Source organism: Tasmannia lanceolata, unplaced genomic scaffold (assembly GCF_043159265.1).
Source record: "Tasmannia lanceolata isolate RefF3 unplaced genomic scaffold, GAP_Taslan_0.1 ptg000024l, whole genome shotgun sequence".
Classification (NCBI taxonomy): domain Eukaryota; kingdom Viridiplantae; phylum Streptophyta; class Magnoliopsida; order Canellales; family Winteraceae; genus Tasmannia; species Tasmannia lanceolata.
Window position 1 is genome coordinate 15,963,059 of NW_027518701.1, and position 17,868 is coordinate 15,980,926.

General features: G+C 38.1%; 1 protein-coding gene across 1 annotated transcript; it reads left to right on the forward strand.

Moving 5' to 3' along the window:
• Window positions 1-5,264: 5,264 nt before the first annotated feature.
• On the forward strand, window positions 5,265-8,685 carry LOC143857091 (uncharacterized). Its single transcript, XM_077367363.1, has 7 exons — window positions 5,265-5,893; window positions 6,084-6,094; window positions 6,182-6,339; window positions 6,901-7,103; window positions 7,218-7,623; window positions 7,717-8,175; window positions 8,359-8,685. Exons 1-7 carry the CDS (start codon window positions 5,265-5,267, stop codon window positions 8,683-8,685), a joined length of 2,193 nt encoding a protein of 730 aa, XP_077223478.1.
• Window positions 8,686-17,868: the final 9,183 nt, after the last annotated feature.

Sequence of the window (17,868 nt, forward strand, 5' to 3'; positions counted from 1 at the left end):
TGTGAGGCTTCTCGGAACTCCGAGATTTTTTCTCGGAACTCCGAGAATTCTCGGAACTCCGAGAATTATTCTCGGAACTCCGAGAACACTCCAACGGTCTGAAAAAGAGCCGTTTGGAATTTTGCTGGAATTACCTCAATGCCATTGAACGGTCATATTTTGGTTTTCCTATAAATATGAGTGTTCTAAACATACAAACCATCAATCCTAACACTCTTAAACTTCATTTGAATACCCAAGAGTGAATCAAGCTTCAATTGTGCCTCTCATCACCAACTCTAGGATTTGGATCATAGGCTCTCAATTGTACATCTTTTGTAACCCTTGTGAAGGGATCTTTTAGTTCTTTCTTTCATCTTTCAAGATTTGTATTCGGGCGAGTATTCGGAGAAGCGGAGCCCTTTTTTTTCCGTGGTGAGGATTGCCACCAAGGTTAAAGCAATTGTAATTGGCACCGATCTTCGCCAAGGTTAAGAAGATCAAATAGTGAAGCCATCAACGGGTTTGGTTGGTGGAGTGGAGTAGGCCTCGAGTTTGAGGACCGAACCACTTTAAATCTCGGGTGCACTCTTTCTATCTCTTTGCTCTTTCATTTGCATTGCACCATTAGATTTAACTTGTATGCTTAAAATATTGTTTTTGATCTCTTAATCGGTTTAAGTTTTTCAAATTGGTAAATTCTAGTTTTCTTAAACAACCGTATTCTCCCTCCTCATAGTTGCCATTTCTATTATAACTTGGGACCCCCTATATCGGATTTTCACATCTGCTAAACATTTAGGATTAATTACTGTGTCTAATGAACCCACAATTGACTATAACTCCGACTTCGTTGCTAATAGAGTGGAACAGAACCTGGGTAGAACCAGCTTGGAAATGACATGAGGTTTGTGTATTGGTTCAAAGCAACTGGTTCCACACCGGCTGATATTGCCACTGAGAGGCTGGGCCAGATTAACAATAACAATGAAGTTCAACCTTCATCAGAGGTATGAGTTCATAATTTTGTTTTTTCAATTAAAAAGGTCCTAACCGCAATGAAGTTCAACTTTCTTTTTTTTATTTTCAAATACAATAACTGGACATTTTTGGGTCCATCATTTAGTTGGTTTTGCAATTTGAGGAAATGTTTGCTGCAGGGTGGGTTTGTTTCCTGTGGACTGTATGGATGGCTGCAAAGAAAAGCATGGATCGTGAGACACACCCATATATAATGTGTTAGTTATTTAACTAATATAGTAAACCATTCAGACAGTTCCTTTTCTGTTTATTCTTCTATTTGAATCTTCAACTCTTAATTACCAAAATTTATAGACACATTATTTATCAGGTCCTTATTATAGTTGCTGATTTCTTTATGGACAGGATTTCGTAGGTTCGATCTTCCTATAGAGCTGGCGAGCTTTTTGTTCAGAGCATGGTGAGAGCTGAAAGGGCTAAACAAAGGGTGAAGACTACTCTTGCTCAATTCGTCTACAACGATCACAGGGTGAAGACGCATTTTGGGCTCAGAGTGTGGGCTTCAATTAAATGACATTCAGGCTCAGATATCAAAAGACCAGTTTCTGAGTCAAGCCATTGTTTTAAGATTGGTTTAATGTCAATGAATTGGCCCCTACTAGGCTATTTGTTTCTTTCTCTGCTTCTTATAGATGCAATCGTGTCAAAAGCATGCAAGTTCTAACTGGATGTTTCCTTGCCAAGGGTAACAATTTGATCTGTTGATGCTGTCATGTTCTCTTCCCTTTTCCCCTCTGTTGTTGCTATACTGCATTGTTAGCTTAGAATGCATTGGAGCAGAACTGTTCACTTTAATGGAACAGGTATCTGTCAAATGCTGATTCGCCACCAAACTGCGAATCATTGCCAATGAACCAGGTGCGCAACTCAAAGCTGGAAAATAACTGTTTCAAGTCACACCCACATGCATCACATTTGAAAATATGAATGATAGGTGACTGAAGTTCCACTCCGACAGAAATGAGGGCCATCAGACAATACAAGCATGTGATAGACAAAAATAACATTAAACTGAAAGGTGAAATTGAAAATTTATGCCAATAGAGCTGCAGTTCAGAGGAAAGACACAAAAATTAAAAATAAATAAACAAAAATTACGTGAATGATTTGGATATATTTGCTAATTTGGCCTTATTTGCATGCTGACAGATTCTTCACTGACTACTTAAAGTACGCAGGCCTTGACTACTTTATGAGCCCGAATTTGGTGAAGGAAGGCTTTATTCTGTAGGATGATATCAAAATGGAATAACTCAGTTATGTTTATGTAGCCATGTGCTAGATAAGAAAGGAATAAATAAGAAAAATTTCCAATAGATACAGGGGGGGATATCATTTCCCTAGATATATATTGTTTTTAGAAAGATAAAAGAGGTAGAGGTGCAAATGTGCAATAGCACTTTCCTTTATTTACGGTAGTAGCGGTAGCAGTAGTAGTATAGCATTTTATGAGATGACACAGTTGGTAGTTTCGTAGGGCTTTGGATCACGTGAGAGCTACCTGTTACACTTTACGTAAGAGAGCTCCATTTTTTTTCTTTTTAGAGACCGAAGCCTTCAAATTAAAGCAGTAGAACGAGCACTTTCTTGCCTTCCAAGATCTTTGAGAAGCTGCCAAGCCAAGAAACCCAATTGAACTTTTACTTTTCAAGTATTATCTTTTCATCTTGGGCGTGTCCAACTTTGCTTATGCATAAGTAAAACAGAGACCCTGGATCCAAATGCCCCCAACAGGTACTCAAAAGAAAAAAACAGTTAGGGCTGCCTTACTGAGTGGGTCCAAAAATAAAATAAAAACGAACTTGTAACAGTTAGGGATGCATTGATGGAGTTGAGATGCCTGCGTGTATTGGATTTGAGTAATTCTAAAATCGACGAGTTGCCGGATTCGATTAGCCATTTGAAACATCTGCGTGTATTTTTTTTTTGTTGAGAAAATGCCCACTAACTATAGTTCGCACATAAAAGAGTTGTCATAGCATGTGGATTCTATTCACCCTCTTTTTCTTACTTGGCATAGCCCTCTCTAAAAGAGTACTCATAAATACAGTAGAGGAGGCTGTCCAAATAAAAAAAGAGGGTTCAATATGTCTACAACACTCAAAATATACAATAGGGTTCAATATGTCTACAACACTCAAAATATACAATAGGGTTTAATATGTCTACAACACTCAAAATATACAAGTCTCTTCAAATATCTTTAATTTCCACCAACCACATTACTTACTGAACAACAAAACTAAGAGCAAAACACCTATGACTCCTAAAACTTTAACCATGCTAATCTCATTCTTTAGCATGGTGTTTTCCTTCTCCAATGCTATGATGTGATCTTGAAACATCCTATTATCCTTCTCCAAATCCCTCATGCGGACTTCAAACATCATATTCTCCTTCTCCAATGCTATGATGCGGTCTTGAAACATCCTATTATCCTTCTCCAACGCTATGATGCGGTCTACAAACATCATATTCTCCGGACTCCCCAGTATGGTCCTGTCTAAATCACCCCAAAGGAAATACCCGCACTTGTCTCCCTGCATTTTATTTAAAATGTTAGAAATTAGGCAACTTATAAAGAATAAGAGTACACAATAATTATTTATTGTTTACTCACTTTCAATCCTGCACAAGTGTAGTAAGGGCGTCCTTGGTTACCGTTTTTGTTAGTTTGGGTAATTTTACGAACTGCGGGCACCTGACAGGAACAGTTATGGAAGTTTGATCCAACGCTACCAGGTGAGTTATTTGAGGACGCCATTATTTAGTTTCTCTGAGCTGCAAAAGAAAAAAACACGCAATGCATTCATAAGCAATATAAAACCTAGAATAGAACTAAACCCAAAATTACAGAGCTTTTTGGGTTTTTTGGATTTTTTTCTCCCTAGAATAGAACTAAACCCAAATAAAAAAAAAGAGGGCAGAGGGGAAAAAATGAGAAGAATCAAACAAAACTCTCATCATCCAGAAGTATAGAGAGCAATAATCAGATCATAACGCACGGGCAATTGGATGAAAAATATATACCTGAATCAATAACAAAAACTATATATAGAAACATAATCCATAGTCAAAATCAGAAGGTTAGAATTATTCATGTCAACAAATCAGAAGGTTAGAATTATTCATTTGGGGATGAATTTTGACGCCCTAAAGAAGCCCTAAAGAATAAACGAATTGGATAATTGAACATATGAGAACCCTAAAAGAAGTAAAATAATAGGAGTGCAAAATTAAGATCCAAAATTTAACATCGAGATCCAAATCAGCATATAAAGATCTGTAAAGAACACACACAAAAAATGCCCTAAAAATTAAAAGAACACACACACAAAATGCCCTAAAAAATTCATACTCACAGATCTAGAAATGATAGCCTCACATGCATAATCATTGTGCGACAAAATTAAGAACCCTAGAAAAAAGACATAATCGAAAATAGATCGAGAAAATAGCCAAACTTACCTGGGATTAAAGATCTGTAAAGATCGATCGTGTCGCTTTTACGAGAATCCGGTGGCGCCCACCGGAGAAGGACGAGACGCGTCGGAGAGAGAGAGAGAGAGAGAGTAGAGTCGGAGAGAGAGAGAGAGAGAGTAGAGTCGGAGAAGGAGGTTTTGGGTTTTCCTCTTCTCACAGTAGATAGGGGTTTTGGGTTTTTCTCTTCTTCTCTTGTCTGTAGATAGGGGTTTTGGGTTTTGTTTTCTTTATACCCAAAAAAATGGAAAACAACATACCTGTGAGTTGAAGCCGGTGGCGCCCATCGGAGAAGGAGGTGGCGCCCGCCGGAGAAGGACGACACGCGTCGGAGAGTGAGAGAGTAGAGTCGGAGAGAGAGATTACCGTCGGAGAAGGAGGTTTTGGGTTTGGGTTTTTCTCTTCTTCTCTTGTCTGTAAAAACAGGGGTTTTGGGTTATGTTTTCTAATTTCGACGCGCGACTATTTGCGTGGGCCAGTGACATTTTTTCACTCTACCGCACCAATTTTACAAACGGACGAGCGTACAATCCTTTTCCTCATATATATATATATATATATATATATATATATATATATATATATATATATATATATATATACACACATATACATGCGTATGTATGTATGACACGGAGAATGAGGTGTCTAATTGAATACGAACAATTAGAAAGGACAATAGGTCTGACACCCTAGATACCTCAATTGTTGAAGGACTGTTGAACGTTTTCGATACTTATAATCAACTTACAAAAGTTTTCAGTATGGCGAGAAACTGTTTCAAGGAATCTGGCATGCACAAGGTTCGTATAAGACTTATAGGGAATCGTGAAAGCACTTCAAGACAATACAACATGCCAACTGCTACAGAAGTAGCTGCACTAATTGTTGGGGACTTAAACGATACAAATGTTGAAAGCGATGTCATCATAGAACACAAAAGAGATGGCTTGAAACGCATCAGCGATTTACACCCAAGTTTTATGGCAATACAGTACCCAGTTTTGTTCCCTTACGGAGAAGATGGCTTCTATCTTGGAATACCATATAAAAGTAACAATGAAAGGAGGCAAACAAAGAGACTTTGCGTGACAATGAGAGAATATTATGCATTCAGAATTCAACAAAGACAAAATGAGAGCGAATCACTTATTCGTGGTGGCCGGTTGTTCCAACAGTTCTTAGTTGATGCTTATACAACTATTGAAGAGGATCGATTAAGGTGGATCAGGAATCACCAACCACGGCTAAGAGCGGAGCTGTATAAAGGTTTACGTGATGCGGTTGTCAGAGGTGACACAACGCCAGCTTCAGTGGGAAGAAGAATAGTTTTGCCGTCATCATTTACGGGAGGGATATATGGTGCAGAATTATCAAGATGCAATGACTATATGTAAATGGTTTGGAAATCCGGATTTATTTATAACATTCACGGCAAATCCTAAGTGGCTTGAGGTTCAGTACTTTTTAGATTTGATTCCTGGACAGAAATCAGATGGTAGGCCAGACATTAAATGTAGAGTATTCAAGATTAAGCTTGATCAATTAATGAGAGATCTAATACATGGTCAACATTTTGGCAGAGTCATAGCAGGTATTATTTATAAAATATGAATGCTATATTTTACACAATATCGTTTAAATATTAATGAAATCTTCACCATAATTTTGAATGTTATAGCTATCAATGCAATTGAGTTCCAAAAACGAGGGCTGGCACATGCGCACATATTGCTTTGGCTTCATCAATCTGATAAGTATCCAACACCATATGACATTGATAAGATTATATCAGCAGAGATTCCAGACGTCAAAAATGATGTTGCCGCATATGCAGTTGTAGCATAATTTATGGTTCATGGACCTTGTGGGATAGCGGACAAGAATGCACCTTGCATGACGAGAGACAATTGTTGCAGCAAGAAATTTCCTAAGAAATTTAATAATGAAACATCACTGAGTGAAGATGGATTTTTGGTATACAGAAGAAGAGACAACGATAGATTCATACGAAAGGGGGATATTAAATTGGACAATAGATATGTTGTACCACACAATATTGATTTAATTATAAAATATCAATCTCACATAAATGTTGAGTGGTGCAACAAGTCAAGGTCTATAAAATATCTTTTCAAGTACATCAGTAAAGGACCTGACAGGACGACAATGGTTGTGGAAGAACACATTGCAAGAAGTAAAAGCAATACGAATGAAGGAAGGCCAAAAATAGATGAAATCAAAAGTTATCTAGACTGTCGTTATGTCTCTGCATGTGAAGCATGCTGGAGAACTTATCAATTTGATATTCATTATCGAACTCCTGCAGTTGAAAGGCTGACGTTTCACCTTCCTGATGAGCAATGCATTACTTTTAAGGATTCTTATTTCATCAATTAGGTTCTTAACAGGGAAAATGTTGAAACAACAATGTTTACTCAGTGGATGCAAACTAATGCCGTTTCTAAAGATGCTCAGAATCTGACATTTGCTGAATTTCCAACAAGATTTGTCTGGAATCAAAAAGACAAAATTTGGCAACCAAGAAAAAAAGGAAAATGCATAGGGAGGATATTTTATGCACATCCAACTTCTGGAGAAAGGTTTTATTTGAGAATGTTATTAAATATTGTAAAAGGGCCTCGAAGCTATGAGGAAATTAGGACAGTCAACGGTGTAATACATGACACCTTTAAATCCGCATGTTATTCTCTTAGATTGCTAGATGGCGACAAGGAGTGGCATGATGCAATTAATGAGGCATCGCACTGGGCAAATGCTGCGCAACTAAGAGAACTTTTTGCGACACTTCTGCTCTTTTGTGAAATTTCTAATCCATTGGAGCTTTGGGAAAGAAATTGGAGGAGATTATCTGATGACATTCTATATCGCCAGCGCAAAGCATTGGAATATGCAGAGTTACAACTAAATGACTATCAAATAGAAAATTATACTTTGTTTGATATCGAAAGCATCCTGGTGAGAAGTGGAAAGTCTTTAAAAGATTTCAAGCCACTCCCACTACCTGGCGTGGCTTTGCTTAAGCAACTAAAGAATCAGCTTATAAGGGAAGAAACCTTGTACGACAAGGAACAGTTACGGACGGAGCATACTAAGTTATTGGTCGGACTCAATTATGATCAAAGAAAGATATAGGATTATATTGTTGATGCTGTAACTACAAAAAAAGGAGGGTTCTTCTTTGTTTATGGTCAGGGGGGGACAGGAAAGACATATGTCTACAGAACTATAATTGCTAGGTTACGATCGGAGGGCAGAATTGTTCTGGCTGTTGCATCGTCTGGTATTGCAGCTCTCATTCTTGAAGGTGGACGAACAGCTCATTCAAGATTCGAAATACTACTCAATCTCCTAGAGAACTCCACATGTGGCATTAAACAAGGAACTCAACTTGCGGATTTAATAAAACAAGCATCTCTCATTATATGCGATGAAGCACCGATGTACCACAGACACGCTTTTGAGGCAGTTGATAGAAGTTTAAAGGACATCTTAAGATTTGATGATCCGACTTCAAGTGAGAAGCCGTTCGGAGGAAAAACTATACTACTTGGTGGTGATTTCAGGCATATTCTTCCTGTCGTTCCAAAAGGTGGAAGTCAAGATACTGTGCTTGCTTCGGTTAATAACTCTTACTTATTGGTTCAGTACAAGGTCTTCACTTTGAAACAAAATATGAGATTAAATCAAAATTCATTTGACAGCAACACATCTTAATCAATCTCTGAATTTAGCAAATGGGTTTTAGATATTGGAGATGGAAAATTTCCAACGATTCTAAGAGAAGGAGAGATTGAGTCTTCATTGATTAAAATTCCAGATCATCTTCTTATACAGGGTGGAGATAATCCGATAGGTGAAATAGTATCATCAACTTATCCATCATTTCACAATAGTTACAAGGATCCACAATATCTTCAAGAAAGGGTGATATTGGCCCCAAAAAATCATTCTGTCGATGATACCAACTCTCATACGCTGCAGATCGTTCCTGGACAGGAACATACATATTTGAGCTCAGACTCTATATGTAAGGCTTCATCGAATGTTGCTGACCAGAACATGCTATATCCGGTTGAGTTCTTAAACACATTGCAGTTCCCAGGCTTACTAAATCACAAGCTTCATATGAAAATTGGAGTTCCTATAATGGAGTTCCTATAATGCTTTTGCGAAACATAAATTAACATGCAGGTCTCTGCAATGGCACAAGGTTGTTAGTAACACAGTTAGCCACTTGGATTATTGAAGCGAAAATAATCACAGGAAAAAATATTGGAACAAAAGTTCTCATTCCAAGAATAATATTGACATCCACTGAATCTAAGTGGCCATTCGTATTGAGACGAAGACAGTTTCCGGTGAGAATCTGCTATGCAATGACTATTAACAAAAGTGAGGGACAAACTATAAAACATGTTGGTCTCTATCTGCCAAAATCTGTTTTCACCCATGGCCAATTATAAGTTGTTGTCTCCCGAGTAACATCTCCAAAGGGTTTGAAAATCTTGATACAAGATAATGAGAGTGATAAATGTGGTTACACGGAAAACATAGTATATAAAGAAGTTTTTAACAAGTTAAATACAGGTATGGACAATACTCAGTTTCCTGGAAAAAAAAAATTACACCATCAAACACATAAACAATCAACTAATTTATATAGAAAAACATCAATACTAACGAATCTTATATAATTATTTTATCTTGCAGATTAAATTTTAAAATAAATACCATGCGGATGTCATTTCATTAGTTAGCTGTAGAAGAACAAAAAATGTTTCGAAGATTCATGTTCGAGTAACGAGATAATGGGATGCAGTCAATATAAAGATACAAAATGTACTCATCGGTATTGATCTCATTCTGATAGATGATAAATTGAATATTATGTAACAATACTGAATTATAAGTTTATAAAATTAATTATTTTTATCATATAAATAATTTTCCTACCTTTTTGTATTCTTCTAAATATATTTGTTCATATACAGGGTGACCATATCCATGAACGTATTAAATAAATTTCTCACACAAAAATCAAATTCTTAATCATTTTTTTCATTTTTGTTATATACCAATCAGAGGCTACATAATTTCGCATGATTTATAGACTTTTCTGTTTTGGGAAAAAAATGAAAATGGCTCTTTACTCAAGAAAACAAAGAGAAACATCGTACTTGAGAAGACATGTCATCGCTTGAAAATTTACCATAGATCTGTGTGTGTGTTGATAGTCAACAATATAAAAAAATATGCATTTTCAACCGCTCAAATACCATGTCTTTTGATATTGTTATGGATGTTTGACCATTTGCCAATCAATGGCAATGTCTAATAGAAAGCTGTAACAATTAATCTATCTTCAATTTTTTATGACTCAAAGTCGAGCTGTAGCAACTTTATTTTACAATTGTGAGTACGGAATTTCACTACAACCATTCCAATTACGAATTTTTATTCTCTCTCATTTTCTGACCGATCTCTTCACCTAAAATAATATGTAAACATAATACTTAATTGAATAATAAAATTCCTATATAACTATGTCGCTCCTCTATTAAAATCTTTAAATTCATATTACATGACTCTTCTGCGAATCCTTTTACATCTTTTCTAATGTTTTATGACATATTGGATGCTTTCTTAATTTCAACATTAATATGCTCCACTCCAACTATTCTGGACAAAAGGCTTCCAAGTTGATTATAAGCTAACCATAAATAGTGGATGGAACTACGTGCAAACATATTTATTTGATGAAATCTTATATTATTTCCTTTTTTCTATTTAAGTGTCATTCCCTTTATCCAAATTCACCCTTACTATCTTACGTATCAAACTCTTTGTATTTACATTAACAAATAGTCATTTCTCATCTTAATTTTTTTTTATAAGTTGGGTTTTTATATTAATTGAGAATGGCTGTTCTTTTTAAATTCATTGTCATCCATTACATTCCGTCCAATTTATATCCTATTTTGTTCTTAGTCAACTTTCATTATAATATGCCATTATTCAACTTATATGTTCTTTTATTCAATAGTTTTTAGAAATACCAAATTCATAACCACCTTAAAGCAAGTAATCCATAAAAATTAAATTTTTTTTGTTAAAAGCATAAAAAGAAGAAGGACAGAAAAGGTGTACACTAAAAATTACACAATATATATTAAATTTTTTTCCCTTTCAAGTTCCAATATATAAAGATGACAAGGGGACACCAGTTGCTAAAAGAACTCCACAAGGACAGACAAGATTGGAAAATTCATGTTAGATTAACACGAATGTGGGACACTATTAACATAAGGTCAAACAATGAACTCATTAGTATTGATCTAATTCTACTTGATGAAGAAGTAAATATTCGCCACCCAATATTTATTTTAATTTCAATATTATAATTGTTTATTCTTATAAAATATTACTACAACTCACATTTAGAAAAATTCTACATGTGTGTCTATCTAGGGGAGCATATTCAAGCGTCAATTAAAAAGAAGTTTACTCATCAATTTAAAGCTTTACTTGAAGAAGGACATGTCTATGTGCTAAAGAATTTCCATGTTGTTGACAACAAAAAAGAATACAGAGTTGTTTCAAATAAATATATGATAGAATTTCACAAAATAACTTCTGTTAAAGAGAAAATGAATGAAAGTTATGAGATTGATCAACATAGATTTGAACTAATACCTTTTACTATTCTAGACAGCCGAGTGAATAATAACTTTGCTTCACTATATGCTATCTTATTTTTTTAATAACATTTGATAAAAAAATTTCAATATACTATCGTCAGATGTAATTGGACAAATCACTGCGATTTCTGCAATTGAGGAAATACAGACGAAAGCAAACTTGGTGAATAAAAGAGTAGTTGAACTTCAAGATAATAGGTAAAAAACTAGAAAATATAATACATTTAGAAAATTGATACTAGCAGTATCAGAATATATATATATATATATATATATATATATATATATATATATATATATATATGATTTTAAAATTATTTTTCTTACAGCAAAAAAAATATCCAAATAACATTGTGGGGACAATTGGCAGAAGAGATCAACAAAAATGATAGCTTAAAAAATCTAATCCTGTCATTGTTATTATCACTTCAACTACTGTGAAGAAATATCTCGGTACGTAACTATATTATAATTCAACTATCAAAATTATTTTATGAAAATTTTCTTTTGAAATATATTATAAAAATGATACTTACATGAATTGTGCAGGAAATCTATCGCTCTCTTCAACAAATGCTACAAAGTTTTACATAAACTTGGAAATTGCAGAAGTACTAGAGTTCAAAAATAGTGGCACGAACAATAGGCTATTCTTTTCCGAATGCCCATCGTGGGGCCCACACAAAAGTACTACAAAAGCTTTTTCTGCTCCGATGAAAACGAAATAAGCGGTCCTGAGTGAGATCGCGAGAGAAATAGGGGAGGCGATCGCGAGAGAAATACCTAGGGTTTTCTAGGGCAAGGCGTTGAAGATGGCATCTGTTGAGGAGTCTCCCTTGGGGGAGGCTCCTCCTCCTCCTCAAGGCTTGCCAGATTCCCTCCCTATTCCCAGATCAGCAGGCCCTTCTTACCTGGTTTCTTCTCCAGAATCTGCTTCAAGACCGGCTCCTCCTTCGGGTCGCTCCTATGCCGATGCTGCGTCTAGGAACCTGTTCCTCCCCAAATCCTCGCTGGGTATTATAAAGCCTTCAAGAACTGCATGTGGCATCCCAGCCCTTTTCCTTAGTGAAGAGGATGTTAGGAAGGGCTCTGCTCCCTTCAAACTAGCCTTGGTGGCTAAATGTTCTTATGGTCGGCCTTCTCTATTTGTGGTAAAGGAGTCGATCAAACAGAAATTCCATTTATCATCGGAACCAATAGTAACGATCCTCGATCAAAGGCATTTATTAATCAGGTTCGGATCTGAACGAGATTTTCTTTCGGTGTGGCTTGCAGACAATATGAAGATCCAAGGCTTCCTTCTCCGTTTTCTGAGATGGACTTCTAATTTTAAGCCAGGATCTGAATCTCCCATTGCCCCTGTGTGGATCACTCTTCCCGGTTTGCCCTTGTACTTCTTCAATGAAGACTTCCTGGCTTCTGTAGGTGGGCTCTTAGGGAGGGTTCTCAAGATAGAAGCCCCAACAATCCAGGGTACTCGAATGGAAATTGCGAGAATCTGCATAGAGATAAATATCAGAGAAATGCGTCATGGGAAGATTTGGCTGGGCACCCCTGGCGGTAGAGGAAGATGGCAAAAAGTTATATATGAAAAAATCCCCAAATACTGTGATCAATGCTTGAAATTTGGCCACTTGGAAATAGAATGCAGAGCAAGGAAAGATGGAGAGTCAATAGATCCATTGAAGGATCCAGAAAAAGTAGATGGAGACAAGGGAGGCGAAGTCCCTACCGGGGAGGGAATCTTGAACATTGAAAAGATGGGAACCTCTACTAAGACCTGGGTAATCAAATCGTTCAACCAGGCAAAGGACCATGTGGGCACAAACAATACTCAGAACGATAGTAACTCTAATCAGAACCACCAGGGAAAGGAACCTGATTCTATTACAGAAGAGGATGATGAAATGAACCGAACTGAATTCTTTGCAGATGAAATCTCAGCTCTAATTGCAAGTCAAGGAATGCAGAGGCAAGATGTATTACCATATAAAGACTCAGAAGGACCACAACAAGGAAGAGATATCTCACAAGGAACAACTGAAGCCACCTTGGTAACCTCAGCTGAAAGATCTCCTTTAGGCCATGTCCTAGAGCAGCCATCCCCATCCAGCCCGGAGGTGACTATAGCAGAAGGGCTCCCAATGCTGGAAACCCCAAGGCACCCTGAAGTCAGTAAGGACTCAGCTCTTAGCAATGATCAAAGTAGAGGTCTCCTATCTCCTTCCGCTGAGAAGGAATCCTATGCCAGTGAGAATCTGGCATCAAAGCAAATAAATCTAACAGAAGCTAGGATAGGGTCCAGCTCTGTCCCAGTGCAAAATATAATAAGGATACCAGAAGGTGGTACTGCCTCTGCTGGAGCAGTGCCAAAAGCTTCAGGAGGAGAGTTACTCAAATTGGGGGGTAGGATGGACAATAGAATCCAATGCCTTATGGACATAGCCCGGCAAGAAAACATTGGAATTGTCCTTCTTTCATATAAGGATAAGTTGGACTCATTGCTAACAGAATCAGAATCGACAAAGGCAGGTGAAGCAGAGAAGAAGTTAGCCAGAACAAAAACTGGGACCACTACCCGGTCGGGAAGAAAAGTGAAGAAGCGCATTTTATGATAGCAGGAATCATATGGAACATAAGGGGAGTTAGAAGCAAGCACTCCCGTAGCAGATTAAATATTTTGAACAAGATGTACAATCCATGCTTCATAGTATTATTAGAACCATTCCTAAACGAACAAGCAATCTAGGAGGTGGCTAATCTTTTGAGAATGGATTTTCACATGACAAACCTTGGAGAAAATTCAAAAATATGGTTAATGTGGAATAGTATGTTGAACATAGAGATTATATCATCATCCACTCAAGCGTTATCAGTGAACGCTAGGCACATACATTCTGCCAAGGCGGTCGTCATGACTTTTGTGTATGCCAGCTGTTCAATTGTGGAAAGAAAAATCCTTTGGAGCTACCTGCATGATTGCGGCCAGAATTTTGGCAATGCTTGGATGGTAGGAGGGGACTTCAATGCGGTCTTAAGCTTGGAGGAGAAACTAGGAAAACTCCCTCCCAACTCCGTCTCTACATCCGATTTCCAAGATGTAGTAGAAGGAGCAGGATTGATTGATGCAAGATACTTACGGAATAAATTCACAAGATGCAACAACCAGCTTAACGAAGGATGTGTGTGGGCTAGATTGGACAGGGTGCTTGTCAACTCGCAATGGATTATAGAATTCCAAACAACTACTATTACTCACCTTTCTCGTAATTGTTCAGACCATTGTCCTCTTCTATTAGACCTCAAATCCTGTACAGCTCCATCACTCCAGCCATTCAAATTCCAAAGTATGTAGTGCAGGCATGAGAATTTTCAGGAGGTGGTTAGAGATGCCTGGAGTGTGTCAGTAGATGGGACAGCACTTGAGGTTTTGGCAATAAAACTAAAGAATACTAAAAGGAGACTAAGAGCATGGAACAAGGATGAATTTGGGAACATCTTCCATAATGTTAAAGATGCAGAAGATACAGTAACAAGAGCAGAAAGCATCCACCAAGGTGAACCTAACCAAGCCAATCATGATAGCCTTGAAGGAGCCAGGGAAAATCTAAATGAGGCTATTCTCCGGGAGGAAATTTTCTTGAGGCAGAAATCCAAAGACAAGTGGCTTAAAGAGGGAGACCGAAACTCAAAATTCTTCCATGCGTCAATCCAATTACAAAGAAAGTATGGAGGGATAAAGATGATATTGAATGATAATACTTGGGAGGAGGACCCAAAAAAAATCAAGGAATTGGCCACAGATTACTTTTTCAATGCACTTCAAGTTGAGGGAGTCTCAGCAGATGAAGAGCTTCTTGAAGCAATTCCTTGTCTGCTAACATCTGAGGATAATGATTTCCTCTCTATAATGCCATCAGTTGAAGAAGTTGAGGAAGCTGTATTTGGATGCCTTGAGGAGAGTGCCCCAGGCCCGGATGGCCTAAATGGGACCTTCTTCATTAGTTGTTGGGAAATAATCAAAGAGGACGTGGTGGAGGCTGCTAAAGCTTTTTTTGCTGGGGGCAAGCTATCTAGACACTATACTTCAACCTTGATTGCTCTAATCCCTAAAGTTGAAAGCCCAAAAAATTTCTCAGAATATAGACCAATAAGTTTGTGCAATTTTTGTTATAAAATTTTTGCCAAAATCATAGTTACAAGACTCTCTAAAGTCTTGCCTAACCTGATTTCTCCTGAACAGGGCGCGTTTGTAAAGGGTAGATGCATTTCAGACAACATATCTATCGCCCAGGAAATGATGGTGGGAATGGGAAGGAAAGTGCGAGGTGGGAATGCTATGCTTAAAATCGACATGGCCAAGGCGTATGACAGACTAGACTGGGGCTTTATGCAAAAAGTTCTTGCTTGCTTTGGATTTTCTGATCCTTGGAGAAAACTCATTGAGGAGGCAACCCAAAAGTGCTGGTTCTCGGTTGTCATCAATGGGGAACCTGGTGGTTACTTTAAGTCCACGAGAGGGCTTAGACAAGGAGACCTGTTGTCCCCATGCTTATTCATCCTGGCGGAAGAAGTGTTAAGTAGAGGGATCTCGAAGCTCTTTCTTGATGGAAAAGCTAAAAATTTCATGAGAAGTAAAGGCAGTAATCTCCCACTGCTTATTTGCGGATGATACGGTTATCTTCACTAATGGAGGCAAATCAAGCTTGACGCAGATCATGAGGTTCTTAAAGCGATACGAAGTAATGTCAGGGCAGTTAGTTAACGACAACAAAAGCAGCTTCACCACTTCAGATAAGATGAAATCAAGCAGGCAGAGAGACATTGCAAAATGTACAGGGTATATGCAAAAGAGATCTCCAATAATGTATTTAGGAGCCCCTCTTTATTCGGGCCGGCCAAAAGCATGCTACTTTGATGGTTTGGTTGATAAAATCCGGAAGAAGATAGAAGGTTGGAAAGGAAAAATGTTAACTGCAGGGGGCAAGCTAGTTCTAATCAACCATGTTCTAGCTAGCATGCCCATCTACATTATCTCAGCTATGAGCCCCCACAAGAAAGTCTTTCAACGCATTGACAGCTTAATGGCAAACTTCTAGTGGGGTAAATCAGATTATGGGGCAAAGAACCACTGGGTCGCATGGAAGCAAATATGTAAGCCCAAAGATGAAGGGGGTTTAGGTACAAAAGCAATGGTTGATTTGTGCGTTGTTTTCCGTATGAAGGCTCTCCATAGGCTCCATCAGAATCAAGGGCTATGGAGCTCTTTCTTGAGATCTACGTACTGTAGGGGTCAGCACCACAACTATGTGGAGCCAAATGCAACATCGTCAAAACAATGGAGAGACATCCTGGCCACAAAATGCTTGTGGCAGGAAAATGCGATGTGGTCTATTGGGAAAGGAGATGTGTTTTTCTGGACAGATGTATGGATAGGGAAAAAGCCAATTGTGGAATATACAATTAGAGCAGAAGGCATGAATTTGAATTGCAAAATCAGTGATTTGATCAACGGTGAAGGAGGATGGGTCAAGGAACAAATATTGCAATTCTTACCTGATGGATGGCAAGCCATTCTGGACAGCATTCACGTTGCTATCAACCAAGTTGAAGACAAATTAATCTGGTCTAAAATGCCTTCAGGGAAATTCAGCACCAAATCAGCTTGGGAAGTAAGCAGAAGCCGAGGTGAAAACGTAGACTGGTCGCATGGAATATGGGACCATATTCCCACAAAGGTGGGCTGTTTTGCTTGGAAACTCTTCAACAATGCGATCCCGACAGATAACAGAATTAAAGATTTACACATACAGATAGCTTCAAAGTGCAACTGCTGCCTCTCCTCCAAAGAAGAAACTGTAAACCACCTCCTAGGGAATGGTGAGTTAGCAAGCAGTATATGGGGTTTTTTTGCTCGTCTCTGGGCGGTACAACTCCTCCCCCTGCAACCAGTGAGAAGACGAATTAAAGATTGGATGGCCATTGGTCGCTTAAGGAAATCTCAGGCAGGTTTTCTCCTGGGTATGTCAGCCCTGCTTATCCCTTGGCACATATGGAAGGAACGCTACTTGAGAAGAATGGAAGGCAAGATCAGCAATATAAACTGGGTTATAGAGAAAGTTGTGAGTGATTTAAGAGCAGTGAGAACTAGCCAAAAATTCTCGAAAGAAATCAGCATGCTGGACCGGCTTGCTTTAGAGGATTTGAAGATTGAGGTTCGGAATCAAAAAATTAGCAGGGAAATCTGGATTTGGTGGGAAAGACCTGTGTGTGGTCTTTTTAAGCTTAACATCGACGGGGCATCAAAGGGAAACCCGGGAGAATCAGGAGGCGGCGGAGTCATGCATGACTCTAAAGCAAAAGTTATCTTTGCCTTCACCTATTTCTATGGGACATCCACCAACATGATGGCAGAAGCAAGGGCGCTCTTGGACGGTCTTAGGCTATGCAAAGCTTTCAGAATAGTGAACCTCTTTGTAGAATCTGATAGCAAGGTGTTGATGGATCTCATTTCAAAGAAAGAGAGCTACCCGTGGTCCATCTCCTCCTTCTGGACGGAGATGATGTTACTCATGGATCAACTTTGCCTCTCCCATCAACACCAATTCAGAGAAGGCAATAAAGTTGCGAACACTCTCGCAAATGA

Excerpts from the sequence above, each read along its gene's own strand:
- LOC143857091 (XM_077367363.1), top strand. The coding sequence starts at position 5,265 with ATGGCGAGAAACTGTTTCAAGGAATCTGGCATGCACAAGGTTCGTATA. Across the intron at positions 7,104-7,217 it reads CATCCAACTTCTGGAGAAAG|ATTGCTAGATGGCGACAAGG; the intron begins GTTTTATTTGAG and ends TTATTCTCTTAG. Across the intron at positions 7,624-7,716 it reads CGGAGCATACTAAGTTATTG|GGGGGGACAGGAAAGACATA; the intron begins GTCGGACTCAAT and ends GTTTATGGTCAG.